The sequence below is a fragment of the Nilaparvata lugens genome, chromosome 12 (assembly GCF_014356525.2).
Source record: "Nilaparvata lugens isolate BPH chromosome 12, ASM1435652v1, whole genome shotgun sequence".
NCBI classification, from domain to species: Eukaryota; Metazoa; Arthropoda; class Insecta; order Hemiptera; family Delphacidae; genus Nilaparvata; species Nilaparvata lugens.
Window position 1 is genome coordinate 15401478 of NC_052515.1, and position 22910 is coordinate 15424387.

The 22910-nt window shown below is 36.1% G+C and overlaps 1 protein-coding gene across 1 annotated transcript in view; it reads right to left on the bottom strand.

The window, feature by feature from the left end:
- The window catches only part of LOC111057566 (mucin-2-like), an 83574-nt gene that overhangs the window by 15576 nt on the left and 45088 nt on the right, over positions 1–22910 (bottom strand). The window contains 3 exon segments of the mRNA XM_039438923.1: positions 10–143; positions 300–466; positions 17884–18155. Of these exon segments, the coding sequence (XP_039294857.1) occupies positions 10–143; positions 300–466; positions 17884–18155 (573 nt within the window).

Genomic DNA, 22910 nt, shown 5'->3' on the forward strand with positions numbered 1-22910 from the left:
AACCAATACCGAAGGATAGGTTCCTCGTTGTATGTCCATCCAGCATTCGATGGTTCCTGACTCCATGCCAACTGAGGTGACTTCTAGCATGTCAACTGTGATCGGTTTGAAGTAGACGGTCTTCTCCCGTTTGCCGCCGGGCCCTGCAATCAATTGTATAATGATTGATTGATTGATTATTTGATTATAATGCATTTAACAACAGTGGAGTTATTACTCCAGGTTCACACAACTCTTTACATAAGAAGTTACATTGGATTACAAATTAACAAATAACAGAATATAATAGTCATCCCTACCAGTGATAAGTCCCGGACAGGAGACGCGACGAGCGACGTCCCACAACTCCTGGACGGTGTCATCCGTCTGCAGGATGAGGATGATCTCCCGCGATGACCTCACTCCGCACAGCTTCAGTGGAACCTCGAAGCGGTACTGCTGCTGGCCTGAGCCGGATCGCACGAATCTGAACAGAAATAATAAAATTCCATCAATTTCATTCATTAATCAGATAAACCCATAATTAGGATAACACAGATAAAGATCAGATAAAACAGATCGGACGAATCTTTACAAAACAAATACAATAATTAATTATTCCATTCATTTTGTTCATCAATGAGATGAACACATAATGAGAGATAGAACAAATGATTCATTTTCATTCATCAATGACGTAAGCAAATAATCACAGAATGATCGATCGATGGATGAATTGAATAAATAGAATAGAATCAGAGATCCGGTAGAAGGAAATATGTGAGAGTGGAAAATGTTACCAGAAATATTAAAAATGGATTTATCGAGATCAAATCAGAAATCAGCAGGATATAGGTAAGATATTACTATCAGAATCTACAAGAGTATTCAATCATGAATTTTCAAGAGGGAATTAAATCTGCAGATATGGAAGTGAATGGACAAAATAGAAGTGAGAATAGAATCTGCAGAATAGAAGTATCAAGTCAGGAATCTATCAAAATATTCATTCATGAATAAAAAAAATATAAAAATGTAATATCAAATGAGAAATCCGCATAGTATTTAGTTTTTAAGTGGGAATATCAAATCAATAAGATTGTAAGATTGATCAGTAAGATTGTAACTAATATTGGCGGAATAAGATGAAACAAGAATGAAAGATATCAGCGAATCAGAAACATTAAACTGAATGAATGTGAATAATAATAATAGTAGCTGTAAGATAAAACATATAAATGTATACGTAAATATTGGAGCAGAAATTTCAGAATTAATATCAATATATCAAATAACAGATTTTCAAATTTTTATATCGAATGAGGAATCGGTCAAATAGTAATAATAAAATAAAAATCTTAGTAGAGTGCATTTAATATCAGATCAATTATTATGAAAATGAACCAATGCAATAAAAAACATTAACTCATGTAGTCACGAATTTGTCAAATAGAAAATATCATCATCCCTCCTCTTATAAGAATTCAATCTTAAAACAGATATTTCACTCTAATATGAAGATTGGAATCCGCATCAGCTTGGACTAATTTTCCCACAATTCATACCAACCAAAATTCCCTCTTTGAAGAATTCAATCTTGAAACAGAAATTTCACTACAATATAAAGATTGGGATCCACATCAGCTTGGACTTATTTTCCCACAATAAATATTCATACCAACAAAACTTCCCTGTTTGAAGAGAATCATTCTACTCCTGGTTGAAATTCTTCTCCTTGAAAACTCAAATAATACCTTTGATGTATCATTAAATTGGTTCAAATGCTTCTCAGGCTCGAATCACACCTGGTTGGAACACCACAATTTGGTATCTTAACATCATTGGTGTCTCACTGATGTCCCAGCCTGCTTTACACACAGTCACCAATAGTGTCTCACTAGTGTCTCATTCGTGTCCCAGCCTGTAATAATAATAATTACCAGCCTGTAATATAATATTATTTTGATAAATGAGTCATGAATTACTATACTATCAAGATATTATGCAAGGTGTGCAGCCTGAAGTAGCCCACTTGGGTCCCACACTCTGTATATTATCTCTGCACTACAGTAAAGACACATAAGATGAAAAAAGAGTTTTTCCTATAAGTTATCTGTAGTTCTCTCATCATTCTATGGTGAAGTGTAGTAACGAACTGTAGTTAGTATGACTGGTAGACGGTAGTAGTATATCATCGATACCTTCTCAAGCGGTGAACTGCAATTTATTAAGTGGTTAGGCCAACACTGTACGGATACACTTAAAACAACAAAGCCATTCTTTTAGTCTCATCTTATCTTGATCTCTTCTTTTTTCCTTATCTAAATCAGACTTCACAATGGAACTATTACACGCTTGACTGTTCCTGGATCTTCTTGTTTTCATTCTCTTCTTTTTGTTTCATCCTTCTTCTATCTTTTCCTCCTAGCCTAGATATCCTATTTTCTACGCCTTCAAATAATTTGTTCTTTCTCCTTTTTCTCAGTCTCCTATTTTGGTATTATTAATCTTCTAAGTTCCCTACGTACTTTATACACTACTTTATACATACTTTATACACTTATTATTTTCTTCTTGTAGCTCTTCCTTCGTCTTTTCTGCGTTCTGCGTTTTCCTACTTCCTCACCTTATCTTTTCTTCCATCTTCACCTCTTATCACTCAGCTCTCCCTCTTCTCTCCTCATCCTCTACTTGTCTCATCACCCATATATCCCAAGTCTTCTTTTTCCACTTCCTCATCTTTTCTCTCTTCTCCTTCTCCTTCTGATAATAAAATTATTGAATGATGTATTTAGATGAGATGTGCAGTTTTACTTGTGAGTTTGTCATATTTGTACACTGTACCAATCAGCTTCTCCAGTTAGTTTCTTAGTAAGTCTATTTTTAGTCTTCTTCTTAAAGTTCAGATATTTTTTGTGTACGTTGAGTTCTTCTTCGTCATCGTTAGCTCCTTCAGTCTGAAAGACAGATCTCAATAGAATTCTTCTTCTTTTTCTTCTTATTTTTCTCCTTCTTTTTCTTATTCTTTTTCTTCTTCTTCTTCTCCTTCTTCTTCTTCTCCTTCTTCTTCTTTCTCTTCTTCTTCCTCTTTCTTTTCTACTTTTCCTTCCTCTTCTCCTTCTTCTTCATCTCCTCCGTCTTCTTCCTCTTCTCCTTCTTCTTCCTCTCATTCTTCTCCCTCCTTTTCTTCTCTATTTGTCTCGTTTCATCAAGTATTACACTTATTCTGAAAGTAGGTCTCAAACATCAATTTAGCGTTGATTCTATTGGAAGAAGACCACCAGTACAACAATGGGCTTATAAGGCTCGCAAACAGGGCTAATGATCATTTATCTCATGAGAGATTCTCTTGGAACTGTCACTATGCCTTCCAATAAGCATCAATGCTTCCCACTCAAACAGTGCTGCTGACAGTTCGACGTGAACCTCACTGCATCATTTTTATCTGGTTTGTGAGATCTGGCCGGTAGTAATGCGTCTGACTCATTAAAATGCTTGATGGATTTCAAACCAAACAAACATCAGATGGCTATCTGCTGCAATTGTTGGTCATCTTCAGGAGCATTAGATAATTAATTGCCTTATAGAATTGCAAGGATTGGCCAACTGAATTCACAGTTCACCTTCACAAGAAACATTTTTCCGAGCTTTTTGGAAACAGTATTTTTATTCAAATGGGTAGATTCTAGGGTCTTAGGCAACATTGAATTCTTGTTGCTCATCCATGATATACGTGAATGTCGTAATTGGAGTAATATATGGACATATTTTACTGCTCTTATATATTCGAGGCTGGCTAACCTGAAAATCTATTAACTCAGGAACCGACATACCAATCAATTAGTCAGGATTTGATTTTAATTTAATTTACTGTATTCAACTAATTTCATGAGCTGTTCACAAAAATCAGATGCTCACAGTTGATTGTCATGATTAATTTATAAAATTATTATCAAAAAATTATTCATTATGAAAATTGAAAACATACATACAACCTCATTATTTGATCTATGGAGAAGTTATCAATTGTCAATACACAATGAAAGATTTCAAATGTGATAAAGGATAGAGTTTCATTTCTGCAAAATGACATTGACGTTTCGAAATACGTCGACATGTTTGATTGGAGCTTGTAGCAAGCTGAAAGACATGACGTAGAGCTCATCATTCGAAATCAAGTACTTCTTCGATATATCATGGACGGATGTGAATTCGTATAGCAGAGTATTCTTGTAGTGAGCTGGCAGATGTATGTTTTGACAGTTTTCAGAGACAAAACAATTATGATCGATGATTTGAAAAAATGGAATTCCAGGTTGTTAATGCAAGGCATTGTGTATGAACAAGATTTATATTATCACTTTGCGGATGAACAGATTTCATTACATATTGTGTAAACAGAATTTGTCACATTTTTAAACAGAATCTATTCTCCAAATAGTGGGAGAGGATTCACGGCTCAAAATCTCATCGTTTTATAACAGTCTAGGATATTGGAAACTATGACATTCATCAGCAATTATAATTTATTGTGACTGATGACTAGAGATGGGAGATATTCTAGGAATCTTGGAAAGAGATGAATTATTGAGGATAAAGATATTTTGCGAAATAAATATGAATTCGATTTAGTCTTCGAAATCTTGGTCAATCAGGAAATTTAATTATGTTCATACTTTGTGTGTTAGTTTTCTACCTAACAATGTGAACTATTCATTCAGCAAGGGGATATTGTCATCCAAAATAGATAAGAGTAATTACTCAATATTTTTTCAACAAAATTTGTTAACGATTTTTCCAAGCGCGAATTGGAATAGACTTTTCGAAATACAGTACTCTGATTGAGAATTCATGTTGCAGGTGCAGTGCTGCAACCGTATTACATGAATGAAAATAAAAAAGAGTAGGACACAAATGATGAGCAGACATTGAGAAAGAATATCTTACAACGATGAGGTATTAATCACACAGTGCTTGTTACTGGAATCCAACATCTTTTTCAATGTTAACCGCTTTCACTTTTCTACTACATCTTCTGTCTGTCTTTGATTTTTTATTTCTTATCATCTAAAAATGCCTTCGGCATTATTTTGTTGTTGGTGGTGGAGCGATCTGTAATTTTCCAATGCCTTTAGTAAAAAAGATTCAAGTTTACTTTATGAGAATCTAATCGGAATATGAAATTTCCATACCGTGATTTGTAGTACACACTTATTCTATTCTCACACAAAGAGTACCTACTAACAGTTACATAACTTGAACAAGTCTCATATGGAGAGATATGATTTAAATCTTGGCAGGTTATATCTTCTGCTTTATTTTTCCAGATTGTATGATTCATTGCTTGTGGAGTGCACCTTGTAAATTGGCCTTGTAGCCTCTACACTATTATAAGTTCTTGGCACTATAACTACAATCAGAGAAGAATAATGCAATTTTGACGGTATCTTTCCTTTATGCTACAATGCAATAGAAAACTATGCAATAAATAGTAATTCAAAATAATCTATAATATAATAAAGGAAACAATATACATGTATGGCATATACCAATATGTACGGGATAGGTGATACTCGAATGACGCATAATGACGTCTGAACTACTGAACTGATTAACTTGAAAATCTGCATGAAAACTCCTAACTTGCCGAGGATGGACATAGACTTATTTCCTCTCCTATTAATTAATTCAATAATCAAAACAAATTTAATTCAATTTGTGATTATCCACATAGTTTTGAAGAAAAATTATTTTATTTTCTCATGTTTCCTGGACATCGGGAGATTGCATTTTACAACACCAAATTTTTCCCGGTGCAAAGCACGGGTTACCTGCTAATCTGTGATAAATACGTGTTTGATTATAGATATTCATGTTTTATTTTATGTTATCTTATTAGATGTGATACATCTCATTGGATGGAGATAATTTGATTCATATGATATACATCATTCATCAGTCATCATTTGACCACTTGGGTAACTAGATGGCCAGAACGTATTATTTGTGTTTGAAACATCTTCACATAGTTAAGTTTTTCCAAAATCTCAATTTTCTAATTCTTTGATATCCCTTCCTTCATCTCGCATAAGGGTGAATGCATGGCTCTCGATTATGAGATTCACTTTAACCCTTTCTTGGTTCAAGTTCATAGAGTAATGTCTCCCTGCAAACTGATTGGACTTGTTATGATCATGAATCTCTATTAATTCCCAAATAAGTCTTATTTTAATTTATTGCATTTTCATCAATTTATTATTATAATGTTGAAGCATGTTAAATTTGTGTTAGATACGCAATCTAAATTAAGCATTAATCTAATAGAATAATGCTTGATAACATAATATTCTTTTAGATTATTATCTTATCTTTAGATTATTAGATTATTATCCTTTCCTTCATCTCGCGTGAGATGATAATCTAAAAAGAATAATGCTTATAATTCTTGTGTAATAAAGCTGATGATATTCCCATTATAATATCACCATGTTCGTCTCACCTCTCAACTTAAGCTAACGTCAGTTGAATCCTTATTACCTTGGGTAACTTCTATTTCAAATGCTTCTATTCAGAATCAAAATTACAATCAAATCTATTACAATTGAAATCGATTGACTTTCTTCCACAAACTGCAGAGAACAAAAATAAAATAAAGGAATAAAAAGAAAAACGAAACAATACCAAGAAGACGAAGAGCAGCAATTTTTCTAGTCTTCAAAAGAAAGTGGTAACGTAATAAATTGAACGTGATCCATGGCGAGGTCAAAAGAATGAATGTGTATCAAGGTCACGGACCCGACACATTCATTCATGAATCGTGCGATACTATTAATTTCATGAATGGGAGTTGTGTGCTCCATTCACTAATAAAACGGTATTGGTCGACTGCCCTGACATCTAGTGTAGTCGCTGGGCACTACATCCGTCAACACTGAACCAGTTTATTTAGCGAACTCCTGTCAACAAACTCTAAACCAGTTCAGTGAACAGCTAAGTTTATTGGCACAAGATCAAGTCAAGTTCGTATGGATTGGGTAGGTCAGTGATATTCAATATTGGTCTCTGAGAATTCGGCACCTTTTCAAGACCCGAACTACAGGAAAAGCTGACGATTTCCAGTTTCCACTGATTTCCTCTGCGCTCAGGTTTGTTCGAACCTTGCAGGGACTTTCCAATTAATATATTTACATTTCATTATATTTAACAGTATTTGATTCTTCATTTTATATTGTATTTTACTTCTTTATTTTATAATTATTGTAATTGTAATTGTTTTCGAGACAAATAAAAATTAGATTTTGATTTGATAACCTGTTCATTCTTATGTGCTGTTCCTGTTTGGTCGCCTGTGGTTCATTACAGTTTATTAATCTATAGGATTTGTTAGCTCATCTGTAATCTGCCATGTTGGCAGGGAATGCTATGTTGTCATGTATCAAATTGTATAAGACTGAATCCACTGAATCCTGTTTGCTCTACTTACACATACGTCAGTTATTCCATAGTTGGAGTGGGGGATGTGTATACAGTCTGATATCCACCTTTCTGACAACTCATTGATCGAGATTATCCGGGTGAGCTTTGAATATCACAGAACATTTTTAAATTTATTCCTTTTCAAATGTCCTGCCTCATGGATTCATGAACTGTCATCCCCGTTTAATTACCAGGAGCATCTAGCATCTGAATAGCGTTACTTTTCAAACAAATAATGAATTCCTGAACACACATTCCTGAAATGATACAATACCTTGATCAGTATCTTCTTCAATGGATGATAGTTAAACACTTCAACGCATTTTGAACTAACATAAACTTTGAACAGAGAACGAAGAAAATTCCTCGAATTCTAATCCCTTCGTGCTCAAAATCCAATGGAAATCTATGATCCTCTTTCAGGTGATGATATTTCAATGACAACATTCCATCAAATAACTTAGCGTTCCTACTCAAGTGTGAAATGATACTCCATAAATCACTTTTATGAGTTACTACAATATGAACAGTCGTTTACATTTTGGAAAATTAAGTCTACAAAGTTATGAATGGAATCTCTCAATAGCCTATTGTTACACAGACAAATTCTAATATTACACGGTTGGATGATTCATTGAGTAACTATTATTATCAGTTGTTTAATTGTTCGTAATGATATTCAAGACGTTCATTGTTTCAGAGTGAATGGATTTCGAATGAATATCCCTCAAACAGTCATACTTGCCCTTTAAGAGTAGATGATCAATCGTCTATCAACTCAATTAGATGAACATAGTAAAAATGTTTCACGTTTCGTTGAAGGATTTCAAAAAAGGTTATGGAATAAACATCTACAGCAGAATAATATAATATACTTTCACAAGACCTTTTAAGTTGGTTGAATGAGTACGGTCATTTTTGATGAACAGAAGCTTTTTCTATGAGAAACATACAGAAACAATGAATGTGAGCTAAAGGTCAAAAATATGTTGAATGTCAATTCATAGAGAGAAACTGAAAATGCAGGTTATTAAGCTAGATTGATTGATTTCCCATGGTAGATTTTCAAGGATTTCACTGTGATATTTTCTTCAGCATTCACTCGTAGATACAAATTACCCTCATAAATTTGGAACGTCTTCGGTCTCCTAAGCAGTGAACTCAAATATTTCTGAATTCAATCTCAATTTTCCAATGAATATATTCCACCATTTTCATTCATCATTCATCGTACATAATTTTCCAGCCTGTTTTTTGTAACTCATAACTGTACAACTGTTATACTTCTAATTATATATTCCATGGTTATAGCTTCTATGATTTTGTGAAACTAGAACTGTAATCGACCAAGCAAATATGTCACATTATAATACCCTCTGTTTTCAATGATACATAGAACATCAATCAGTTCTCTATTTCAGCCATTTTTTCACAACCCCAAGTAATAATTGATAATAAGTAGGCTACTCACTTTACATTTGAGGGCTACCGAATTAATCTATTGTTGAAATACAATAGATAAAGTTATCAAATACCCTTTTTTATTAAATCCCAACCAATTTTAATTTACAGAGCTGTTTTCAAATATGATTTAGACTTATTGTATTACAATTGATATTATAGTATGCATACTTTCAAAACGTATTTAAACAGCCCTTCATCCAAGTTATTAACGTCCTCATAACTTTACATAACAGCCATTGATATTATTCACATAAAGAGCTCATCCTTTCCTGCTCAACCACGATACAATCATGATACCCTTTACATAACAATCATTGATGACATCTTTTGTCTCTTAGCATAGCACAAACATAAACAAATACTCGGCGAGCATCTTTTGAATCGGGAACAGGTTTTAGAATTTGGCAACCAAATCGACTTGAATAAATGAAGCGTTTAAGCTGGATTTGACTAAGCATCGTTGCCTTCGAATGTGTGTGCATTGATCCTTATTTGTGCAAACAAGTGGTTAACAGTTATCAAGCCTTTTAAGGTCGGTGAGACTTTCACTGGGTTATTCCATTCGGTTGTAGGCCTAGCGAGTTCATTTACTTCGTGACATCTCCAAAGAATATGAATATCATTTTGTACATCGTGAAAATCGTTTTAAAATTTAGATAAACATACTAATTTTAAATATCTTCCAAGAATGAAACAGTATTGAATCAATAACTCTCGAGCATGAATTTGTTTATGTTGTGTGAATTTGGGAATCTGTTTAGTTCATTCTGTAGGATCAATTTGTTTGGATCCTCTTATTTCTTATGCAATCGTCTATGTTATTTATGAATATGAGAGCCTTACTCTTCTTTCTCTTTCAATGATAATCATATTCATTGATTTTCATATTCATATTCATAGCCTTACTCTTTCTCCTCTATCTTTGATGATCATACTCATGATATCATGTTAATGTATAATGTTGATGATTTTAACCATTAACCAATGACAATAACCATACAGAACATGCTCAAACTGTCCCTTAGAGTAATTTTCATCCACTTCTCTTACAGGATAAAAATATCCTTCCTCTAATAAATAACTACCCTCTCTCGAGTCTTTTGAAGTGTCCGCACTTTCTATTGAGATACGATTATCGAATATGTTGTTACTCGTACCACACCATACAATGAAGTTTGGAGATTATAGATAACACTTAAAAGTAACAGATTTGGTGGAGAATGTAGCAGGTACTAAAAGTTAATTGAGAGGTATCCCGAATAACTTGTAGCCTACCTTCTTAAAAGATTCTTACCGCAGTTTTTGTTCATCTTCTCACTTTCGATTACCATATAAATGACTCTATCAGACTACTCAATCATTGAGTAATCGGTTTGTGATTTTTCCCTCATGAAAGTGTGGAGAACAATCTTATGTATTTTACTATTATGTAATACAATTAAGGCAGGAATATCTTCTCATTCTACATTATCAGATGTGAATGCGGTAGTTTCTCTACAAACAATGTGTGAATCTGAATCTGAAACTTAGATGTTGATCTGAAACTTGGATAGGGGTTTTGGGTATTGGGATGAATCATAACGATCAATATTGGAATTTTATCATATACTGATATCATATTATAATGATTGTCATATAATGAATGAATGGGACATTATGGAAATCTGAAAATTCAAGTTATGCTTGATTCATGAGAAGATTGAATCAGGCAAGATTATACTATAAGATATTAGATTAAAATCAGTCATACAAATTAGGCATTATCAAATTCAATGGTTTAGTGAGATCAATAAGCCAATAGCATGTTTCGAAGCCCCATACTTCAACTCTTGAACCGTTTTCACTTATATCACAATATATTCTATCTCCAACCAAACTACAAAGATAGTATTATCGCACTTGCTTCTCTATTTTTACAATGAGTGAAGAAAGAAAAGTCACTGGAAATGGAACAACAACAATAAATTGACTTCCAATTGATTGCTTGATTCTCTATTCCTTCAATAAATGAAGGGATAATTCAATGGAAATGGAACAACAATTGACTTCTAATACTGATTGCTTGATCATTTATCTTCACAATAAATGATAATAAATTTTATTCCCATTGAAATACAAAACAATCTAATCAATTAAATGTACATAATATTCAAAAATACAATATATGAAATTTACTAAAAATATAAATAAATTGTATTTCTTTTCGGAAATTAACCTACTCAGCTATGGGAAACCCATGTACTAGAGCACGTGTAACAGTAATACATTTTAGAGTGTGTTGGTTTGTGAATGGAAGATAAGAGTCTTTGGGTATGGTACAACAATATAATATTACTGGAGATGATTGTATATCTATGTTTACAATTATTCCCATTGACATTAGAAAATCAGCTGTTCAAGTTCATAAAGCAAATGCAAGTAGGCCAACCGAGGGTCGCATCCAAGGGTTTCTACAAACCACATACCTTATTCTGATTTTAGCTTACATTTTCACATGGCATTTCCAGTCTGTGCGAAAGCTTACCGTTCCAGCCAACAACCAAGTTATTCTAGCTCACGTAGACACGTCCCAGACAAACTTAATTTACGGGATGAGACACGTTTTGCTATCGACGCCGTAATCATACTCGCTCGCTTATTATGATAGTGAGCGCTTTGCATAAGTTTTTCGCACATAACTGGAAAGAGGATCTCCCGAGATGTCTGCAATTTAATAGAGTCAGTTGCATAACTGTGCATGAATTCGAACGTGAAGTATTTTCGCTGCAGGCTTAACCTTTGCACCGAGGGCCGACTCTCGGGAAGATCCTGCTTGACAAGGGAAAACCAGTTGGTTTAGGATGAAGTTTGTAGGAGCTTCCACCAGCAGCGTGGGTGAAGAAATGTGAAATAATTGATTGCCAAAAAAATTATGAATAATAATTAGAGAAGGTCGGTAATCAATCTTTGGACATAAGCAATAAAGAATCATGTCTTATAGATTCATATTCTATGAATATCTTCAATTTATTGGAGAACCTCAATCTCAATCAATATTGAAAATGGAGAATTGGTGTATGAGGAAAATATAACAAAAAATAATGTCATTTCGAGTCGACTCATTCATCTTGGATGTCAGTAGTTTATGATAGCTAATGACTAAATTGCATTGACAGTGATTGGATTCAGTTATTGAAAACAACTTTTAAAATTCATTGAATTCCGTGAACCATTACAATATCTTCTATCACTTCAAACAGTTGATTATTTTTTAGCTTCGCCTACTTTTCCCTGTTTGTCCACTAATCAATCGCTACTCAGTTTCAAATTCTGCCACTGAATGGTAGTAGCTGCAGGGTGGAGTAAAACCGCTCAGATCGCAAGCCCCGCCTCCTTTCTACTGATTGGTTGAAGTTAATTTGAGCCTTCATCCTGAAGTCTGTCGGTAGATGTCAGTAGCAACTGAGTAACGAACAATTTCGAGTAAGTCCGAATTCATGAATAAGTATTCTCTCTCCTGATGAGTCAACAATGAATCAAAACGTAGACTAGAGGTTCAAACTTCTTCTGCTAGACCTGAGATATTACGCAGTAGTTACGATTATGATTTACTCTTTTCTAGACACTAGATTTATTATCTTGCTACCACTATTGTTAAACCGCAAGACTCTTATAACCGCAAGTAAATGCTTGATAAACTACCAGTCTAACCAAACATTAAGTGGGTTCCCCTGTTACTACTTGACCACAATTTAAGTTCATGACCCTCCAAATTCCTTATGCAGCTATTTTTGATCATGAGTCACAAGGAAACCAGAGGTTTAACAAAGTTGATTTCCCTATCATTCTCTTGAACTGGGAGGATTTGTTATTTTGGATATTGAATTTTATGTAAGAAAAACCTCTCCATTTGTGTTGTAATGAAGGTGATGTTGTAGTAGATATCCATGTTGAATAAAATGACTTGGATCTGTCACAATCAATCATTTATAAAAAAAATTGAGAGAGCAGTTCTATGCTGAACCTTCTCTGATGTATGTATTGAAACATACAAAAATCAGAAACTCTAATCTAATCTAATAGACTGAAAAATAAAAAATCGAGAAGCAGAATGAATTGTAGTGTGATTGAAGTTGTATTATTGAATCTGTGTACCAATAGAATGAATAATATACACTGTTTTTATTCTCTCATTAGTCCATGGACTGTTTTAGTCAGCTTCCAATCAGCATAGTGTACAAGTGCAGATCCAGGATTGAGATTGATCTTTCTTGTCGCAAGCACCAGAGTATATGTTTTTTCTCAAAAATATAACATTAAGATTGTGAGGAAAATGTCAAGTTTGTTCAGAATGCATCACATTGAAATTGAGTGGAAGTAAATCTTAAGTAATTGTTTTATTGTGGAATATGTTTTCTATATGTTTTGCTGAATTGCTTTTATATCTGCACTTGGGATCATTAAAGTCTCCCAGAACAGTGTGACTGTTTAGTAACTATTCTATTGTAATCTATTTATTATTATGTATGTTGAAAATGAATTGATTGATTGGTTTGATTTATTTGAAGTAAACGCTCAAATTGGTTGTTGTATTAGCTGTATTTGTGATTCGAGAGAGAGAGAGAGATAGATAGATAGATAGATAGATTTTATTTTACAATCGTTACTAGGCTTGTCGCCTATGGTAACATGGTTACAAAATTATAGTTTTACAAATCATCTTAACTTATAACACAGCTACATAACATAAATTATTCTATTACATTCTCATAATAATAAGAGATATGATAATATTTAGATAATAATTCTATATAATATTAGAAAGTCCTATTCCACCCTCTAGGTTTTCTAATAATTGCGAAGTATTGCTACGACGCGGACTAGCTACAGCCGGGTATGGGTCGGGGTCGGTGACCGTATTGACTGGTGGAGATACTGGACCTACACTTCTCCCCCTGTCCTGATTCTTTACCCTCTGTCTTTGGCGGGAGGTATTTAATTTGAAGGGAAGTGTGTGTGCCCGTGCCGTTGTTGGCCGATTCGGCCCTCGGCTCTTGGAATTCAGGTTGGGTGTTAGGGAGAATTGAGGTAACCTTAACCAAGGATACGGATCCGGATATCAGATCCCCACAAATAATTATATTTGTAAAGGTAGTACGCAATCTGAGCCAACTGCGAGTTGACGGCGAGCAAAGCTGTACCTGCAAGCCCGGAATAAAGGTTGTAGGTGGAGGAACTCGGGATGGAGTTTAACAAGGAATGATATAGAATTTTTGTTACGGTTTTCGCAATCTGAGACTGCGGGCTGTCGGTGTGCAGACTGAACCTGCGCACCCGGTATTAGATCAATATGATTGGAGAGGTGCAAGTGATATAAGGTACAGGATATGGTATACCGAGTTAGAGGTATAGGGAATATTTTATCGGGCCTGGGGAATGGAGATTCGTTAATAGGATTGTTCCTTCCTGTAACTAATGGGGTTTGGTTCAATAACTCGCGATCTGTGAATCGCGATAAAGTTCTCAGCAAGCTGAACCTGCTAGTTAAATACAGTATATCAATTACAATTTTATGATAACTAAAGCTCAATGGATGAGGTTTCGGGTGTCGGATTTCTGAATCGCGAGCCTGCAGCTGCGAAAGGATTTTCAGCAATTCTGAAACTGCTAAACAGGATTTCCGCGCTAATCTGATGACAGCGCGCCGGTTATTAAGGGCCAATCTGTAACTGCCCTTAAGGGTATGGGAATCACTCTCAATCGTCCGAAACGCTTTTAAATTAATAGTCAGTATGTCGACTATTATGAGAGGATAGGGAAGGGCTTACAAGGATTCTCCTAAGCTTCTCGCTGGTCTGAGGACCGCGACGGGAACGATCTCTAGTCTGGAACTGAGATCTCGCAATATACAGGGCAGGAAAAATTTAGAGGAAGGAAGAGAGAGGATGCCGCAGTCTGGGGACTTCGGCGAGGACGTTCTCAAGTTGTACCTGAGAGCAGGAAGTGTTGCAGTCTGTGACTTCAACAAGGACGTTCTCAAGCTGTACCTGAGAGCGGGAAGCGTCGCAGTCTGTGACTTCGACAAGGACGTTCTCAAGCTGTACCTGAGAGCAGGAAGTGTTGCAGTCTGTGACTTCAACAAGGACGTTCTCAAGCTGTACCTGAGAGCAGAAAGCGTCGCAGTCTGTGACTTCGACAAGGACGTTCTCAAGCTGCACCTGAGAGTGGGAAGCGTCGCAGTCTGTGACTTCGACAAGGACGTTCTCAAGTTGTACCTGAGAGCAGGAAGCGTTGCAGTCTGTGACTTCAACAAGGACGTTCTCAAGCTGTACCTGAGAGCAGGAAGCGTCGCAGTCTGTGACTTCGACAAGGACGTTCTCAAGCTGCACCTGAGAGTGGGAAGCGTCGCAGTCTGTGACTTCGACAAGGACGTTCTCAAGTTGTACCTGAGAGCAGGAAGCGTTGCAGTCTGTGACTTCAACAAGGACGTTCTCAAGCTGTACCTGAGAGCAGGAAGCGTCGCAGTCTGTGACTTCGACAAGGACGTTCTCAAGCTGCACCTGAGAGTGGGAAGCGTCGCAGTCTGTGACTTCGACAAGGACGTTCTCAAGTTGTACCTGAGAGCAGGAAGCGTTGCAGTCTGTGACTTCAACAAGGACGTTCTCAAGCTGCACCTGAGAGCGGGAAGCGTCGCAGTCTGTGACTTCGACAAGGACGTTCTCAAGCTGTACCTGAGAGCTGGAAGGATTTTAGAATAGGGAAAGTGAAGAGAGAGAAAGAGAAAGGATGCCGCAGTCTAGAAACTTCGGCGAGGAAGTCCTCAAGCTGTACCTGAGAGCTAGAAGGATTTTAGAATAGGGAAAGTGAAGAGAAAGTAAGAGAAAGGATGCCGCAGTCTGGGGACTTCGGCGAGGACGTTCTCAAGCTGTACCTGAGAGCAGGAAGCGTTGCAGTCTGTGACTTCAACAAGGACGTTCTCAAGCTGGACCTGAGAGCAGGTAGCGTCGCAGTCTGTGACTTCGACAAGGACGTTCTCAAGCTGGACCTGAGAGCAGGTAGCGTCGCAGTCTGTGACTTCGACAAGGACGTTCTCAAGTTGGACCTGAGAGCAGGAAGGATTTTAGAATAGGGAAAGTGAAGAGAGAGAAAGAGAAAGGATGCCGCAGTCTAGAAACTTCGGCGAGGAAGTCCTCAAGCTGTACCTGAGAGCTAGAAGGATTATAGAATAGGGAAAGTGAATAGAGAGTAAGAGAAAGGATGCCGCAGTCTGGGGACTTCGGCGAGGACGTTCTCAAGCTGTACCTGAGAGCAGGAAGCGTTGCAGTCTGTGACTTCAACAAGGACGTTCTCAAGCTGGACCTGAGAGCAGGTAGCGTCGCAGTCTGTGACTTCGACAAGGACGTTCTCAAGCTGTACCTGAGAGCAGGAAGGATTTTAGAATAGGGAAAGTGAAGAGAGAGAAAGAGAAAGGATGCCGCAGTCTAGAAACTTCGGCGAGGAAGTCCTCAAGCTGTACCTGAGAGCTAGAAGGATTATAGAATAGGGAAAGTGAAGAGAAAGTAAGAGAAAGGATGCCGCAGTCTGAGGACTTCGGCGAGGACGTTCTCAAGCTGTACCTGAGAGCTAGAAGGATTATAGAATAGGGAAAGTTAAGAGAGAGAAAGAGAAAGGTTGCCGCAGTCTAGAAACTTCGGCGAGGAAGAGCTCAAGCTGCACCTGAGTTCTCTAGGAAAAGGATTGGGCTTTTCCTACTTGGAATTACAGCAAGTCAGAAACTGCTAAGTGAATTTAAAATACAGGGCCACTCTATAGTATGAAAATTAATAAGGAAAATACATCCCTAAAAAAACTGAGATTACCTTATTACAGAAGAGGAAATGCACACAAGTGACCAGTCCTAACATACAGTTACCTGAATCACTGCAGAATTAAATACGGAGAATAGCAAACAAATTCCCGCACTAAACTTAAACGTCGTGAAGCGACAGAGTCGAGACTTAAGAATTAAGCCCTCAAAATAATTTGCTTAAAAGCCTAGCTAAATTTCCCCACTCAACTGTTTGTAGCTCAAACTTGAGATCCCTTACAGGTTTCAAAACCAAGAATAATTCGTTCACCCCCAGTGATACGAATTCGGGAAAAATAGCTGACAAGAAAGAAAAACCCACAAGGGAATTCTAACTCCGAGTTGTTCGGAACTCGACCTACAATATTCTACGTTAACACAAGATAGAATAATAATTAGTGTCGGTAACGTCGTAAGGAGAGGAGATTCGCGACCCGATCTCACGCTCAACCACCGAACAACTGACTCTCTCCCAGGTCTCCTTGAAGCCACACCGGGTCGCTGAAAGTTAGGAGGCCGGGGGAAAAGGGGCTTGCTGACCAATGGGAGTCTGAAAAGACGATCACGCCACTAGTCATGTGACAGGGTTTGAATCCACTAGTGCTGATGATAAGGGTGCAGCTAATGACGACACTGATACTAATTACTACACTAATTCAGGCCGGTAAACAATATTTCTATTCCAGAAATTTCATGAAGAGCGATACTGGCCCGACTCGGTAGCCGCTTATCGTTTAGATGATACGAATGCTGCTAATTTAAAGGGGTTGACGGCAATAGTGATAATGTATACACAACTACAAATCTAACAAAATGTATCTGGCAGACGATCCTATTCCTATTCTAAAATAGAATAATTTCACTAATTTTATGCTGGACAACGGCTCTCTATCCGTCACAAAAATTCACTTTGTGACAATAACTCTAAAATAATTAACAAAAAATGTAAGATGCATAATAATACATACACTAAACGAAAATGCATCTATTCAACAGTGTTCTATTCATCTATTCACAGTGGAGAGAGAGAGAGAGAGAGCAATGAATAATTTATTGATAGATTGACTATCTGTCCTGCACTTAGGATCGATTATTTTTGAAAACTAACTGTATTATTGATTTATTGTCGTATCTCTGACCTGCATTTGGGATCGTTGAAGTGTCCCTTGGTGTAGACGATGCCGTTAAAGGGCTCGTCGAACTGGAGCGAGACATCGACCGAGTCACGGCCACACTGTGCCTCGAGGCTGTGATGCAACACGTGTTGGTGGTGGTGTGACTGACGTGTGCGGCGACTCATCATCACCACTCCGTCGCCAGTGTGGCTCCCGCCTTCTTCTAGCAGCAACTCGTCGGCTGTCTCCACGGCAGGGTCCACACCGAGCTCCAGGCGCTCGTGAGATGTGGCCACCTACAAATCAAACCAAAAATAGTTCATAAAATCAATCGAAAATCAAAATTTTTACAGTATTGTTGGATTATTCAATTATTGTCTAATATAGGAGTTGAAGAAGTTCCAATATTGTCGAATAAATGGATGTCCAATATTGAAGCTGAAGAAAGTTGATCTGGTGATCTGGAATATAAATTCAAAATTCGAAAAATATCAAATATTGTCCAATTTTGGTGTTGTAGACGTAAAAATATTGTCAAATCATCTAATTATTGACCAATATTCAAGTTGAAGAAATGTAAAATAATTGTTAAAAATTATTAATATGTTATTGGTATTAATTGGTATATTGTATTAATATGTATTAAAATAATTAATATGAGCTAATTAAAATTCAAAAAATGTTCAATATTGTCCAATTATTCATCCCAATACTGAATTGGAGCTAGTGATCGAGCCGAAAATAATTCAGAAAATCAATAAGAAATTGAAGAAGATCAAACAAAGGAAAATGTATTGATTTAATAATGAAATAAATATCGAGAATTTTCATTTGGCAAAAAAATCACTTGGTCCATTTCCGTTGTGTTTATTTCTACGAATACCATTTATCATACAAATAGCCTATTTGCTGATATTCGTAATGGGAAACAATAAGACAAACTTCTTATCACTGTACACAGTGATAATATTTCACGTGAAATCCAACTAAGGAGCAGTTCAAGAAGTCAACTATAAAGTATTCTACGTTTCACAGAATTATTACTAATCAGGATTATCCAGAGTTATCGATGTTATACAAGCTACCTATCATTATATTTGTGCTTTTGCAAGCAAAAGTTATTCGCTCAGAGTCTAGAAATAATAATATTATATTCCAAAAATCTTATCCTATAATCCGTGTCAGTGTTTTGGCAATGAGCAAACTATACTAGTATTCATTTCAGGCTTTCAGCATTAATTGAATGAATGGGGAGGATTGATGGATATTTTTATTCAAAGGCAATGGAATGGAGACAGTTTCTTTTGAGTATATCTTACAGAAGGCGATAAAAAATTCATTCACCGAACAGTAGGTGTCATCAAAACAGAATCTACACGATGAATTCAATTACGAAAAAAGGTAAAGTGGACGACCAGCTTTTGCGTAAGAGGTCACTGGGGAGGTCATGTGACGAGAGTCTGACAGCAACGGTCATTGGGTCACAAACTCACACACATACTGATCATATCATATACTAATAGTATATCACACACATACATACTTTACTTATATACACAGGACTCCAATAAACTGGTAAGCTGATAAGAGAGCTGAATCAATAACTACTACTTGTATTCATAGGAATTTGAAGGAAAGAGTTTTTGAGGCAGCTTTCAGTTTCAACTATTCACTACCCTTTATTGTACTACAGTACTTACAAATGTATATTATGCACAGATATTGTTGCATACAGTGATGAAATCTCAGTCATTCAAGCTTCTTTTTCAGGTAGGATTCCTCGAAAACAAGTATTCGAATACTAGTATTTGAAATATCTCCTTCCTTATAAGTTAGGCCGTGCCTCTATCCTTTACAAGGCGATTGAAATTCATTTTTCCGTTGTTCAAAATATTTCCACAGTTATGATTGGTGATTTGGAGAGGTTCAGTATATATTATATTCAATTTTTTTCTATAAAAGTACAATATCCTCATGTAATTCTATCATTCATATTATAGAATCTCATCCAACATTCTTTCTACTTTAGCATTGTGTCTCCTAGCTTTTAAGCACATTATTCTCACTGCTAATACCATTTCAACTAGTCAGTTCTAATCTTTTGGTTTGAAAATTCGATCTACTCTTTTTCTGTCTAGGCAGTACTCTGCTTGAAATTAAAAAAATCACTCTCATCATGGCCCATTCTGGTTCATTTGGATTGATGATTTATTGACTGAGAAATACTTCAACAACATAGGTTTGAATAGATTTGTAAGTCTTTGAAAGATTTCAGTTTTGATTGATATTGATACAGGAAGTATTCAAACTTAATTGAACAGATTGAAATTTGAACTTCTGAATATGGTGCGTTGGAAACATTGCAGTGTGAGGAGCAGACAGGTATATGAGACAGGTTAATCGAGATCGATATTTATTTGCAAAAACAAAAATATTTTGAACAGATGCATGCGATTTTAAATATTCATTGCTTGAGTGCATTGTACTCCAAGCATATTAATATATTGCATCACACAATTATTGAAGGAAGGAAGTTCACGCGATGATTTACCGGTAGAACTGCTCCCACGTTCACTCATCTAATGACATACTCATTCATGTTCGCGAATAATGCAATTAAAGTTCATTTAGAGATGTTCACAGAAGAAAAGAACATTAAGAAGAGCAATTAGCCTAATGTCGGAGCAAGCGCACATCATTAGAAAACATGCGCGAACCGTTTGCGCATGCTCCGTTAGATGAGAAACCGGGCCAAGGTCACGGCTAGTGACCTTGAGAGTGATCCCGCTCAAGGTCATCTCGAGGTCATTTCCTCCAACTCATCTTCCTTCAGTTTTCCGGTAGCTCACGCGAGAAAATGCATTAGCACTCACTGCCATAGTGAGATTTACTTACAGCATTCCTAATATAAATGACAGTAATGCTATCCATTCAACTAATGCTGACAGTTTGAAGTGGTTCTCACTGCTGAATAGCAAGTAGCGCTTTGAAATTATTTGAACGAAATAAGTGACTGTTAAACACCATTGAACATAGAACAGAATAGAGCTGTTAGAGGAGGATTTCCACGTCAGGAACGTTAAATCAGAGCAATATAACTAGGCACCAGATTAAGTACTTATGTAAATGTAGTGAAACTCAAAATTTCACTGTTAATGTTATAAATATGTAGATGCAGAAGTGATCCTTCTCAATTTTTAAAAATCTGTTGGTCTCTTTTTTCAAACAAAGAAAAACAATTTTGGTAGAAAGAAGCTAAGAAGCATGGAGTTACAAACTTCAATGGATAATAGATTATGATGGGGTATTGGACACTATCAAAGATTGGTTAAAAATTGCTTGTTCATTCAGAGGGGGTGGTTTTGTGCTAATGGCGGTTGAGAATAGATTATAATGGTCAGTATATAATATCTTGGTTGCAATAATTTGATTGAATGCTGGTACAAATTTGTCTAGTTTGAGATGCTGGAGAGTGAAGACACACTAGGCTCAAATTTCAAAGTATCCCAACAATGTGAATGCCGTTATGTCTATGCAGTTATCCGATCTGTCTTGTCTATCTATCTGTTCTACTTGGTCTAGTTGACCTCCCATTCCATCTATCCAAGTCGAAGCGAAATTAATTTATTGATGAAAAGTGAGTACAATCAACTTTTATATTCAGTGAACGTCAATACAAGAATTTGACGGATAGCAAATGAGACACAAAAATATTTTAGCCATAACTCCTTTGATACTGGAATGTTAATAAATTCCCTACATTTATTTCCTGATTATAATCTTGATCTATCAATTAATATGCCTAATATTAAAATAAATAATACTTCTTGTGCTTCTGTACCCTGTCATACAGAAGTAGAAAATTTTCTCAATGATCAATAAAAATACTTTCGAGTTTCCAATACCTAATATGTAAAGCGTGTCACTATGAATCGATTATTGATGATCTTATGATCAAAATCACACGATTCCAAGAGTCCACTGCTCTACTCAATAACAATTAGAATGCATTGTGAATTATATTGCACGTAATTGAACGAACCATAACCAACATAATAACATAATAGTACCAGAATACAGAAAGCATCCATAAGTTTCTTCCAATTTGTTAAAGGTATAAAATTAATCAAGTTCTGTGCTCTTATTCTTTAGTAACATATTAATAACTGGGGAATCGGTAAATTTTATTCTCAGTTTCCACTTCAACATGCTAAAATCGAAACTCCAAAATTTAATCTATTTAAAGCTTTTGACTATGCTCAATTCTTTCAAATTTTTCCTCAGTATTCGGGACCCAACACACTCGGACAGTATGTAGTTGTAGACTAATTGGTTCAACATGCTCCACATCCTGTTGAGGTACTTTGCGAATTCGAATGTGGTTTGCATTTTGCACTGGCCATTCGTGACCAGAATAATTTGCGCAGAGTTGTGTAATAGAGCACACAGATCTCTGACTGATACCGAAAGAGAACAATGAATTTGGCAACAATACTCTAATTTTCTGGACTGATCTGAATTCAGGATCACTTCAAAAAACTCATAATTCTTTTCTTGTTAGGAGACGATTCTTATCTTTGAATGAAAAGGATTTTAAAATGTTTTAGAGATTTGAAATGATTACTCGAAAACTAAGTAATGAAAATACAGTAGGAAAGTAATTGATCTGTAGCCTGTTAGTGTGACCTGTGACCTATCATTTTAGATAAGCGACGGTCATTCGGTATTCATGTTAATCAGGTGACCACCTCAGGCCGGCTCACCTATTATCAATTATCAGCATCACTTTACGGCTTTACGCTGTCTTGAAACCTACCTCCTACCTGAAACTCCAGTTTTAGTGATATTTGATAACGATAAAAAATTACAATAATCTGCAGCATCCCTACCATCCCACCAGACACACCTTCATCTAATGAATGTGGGAACACGCAACTGATATAAGAAAGACCCGAGTGTATTAAAATAATAAGTTATCTCCAATCTCTTTTTTCAAATTTTTATTTCTATTTGAATTGTGAATCGAGCAGGATTAAGTACTTACCTAATTT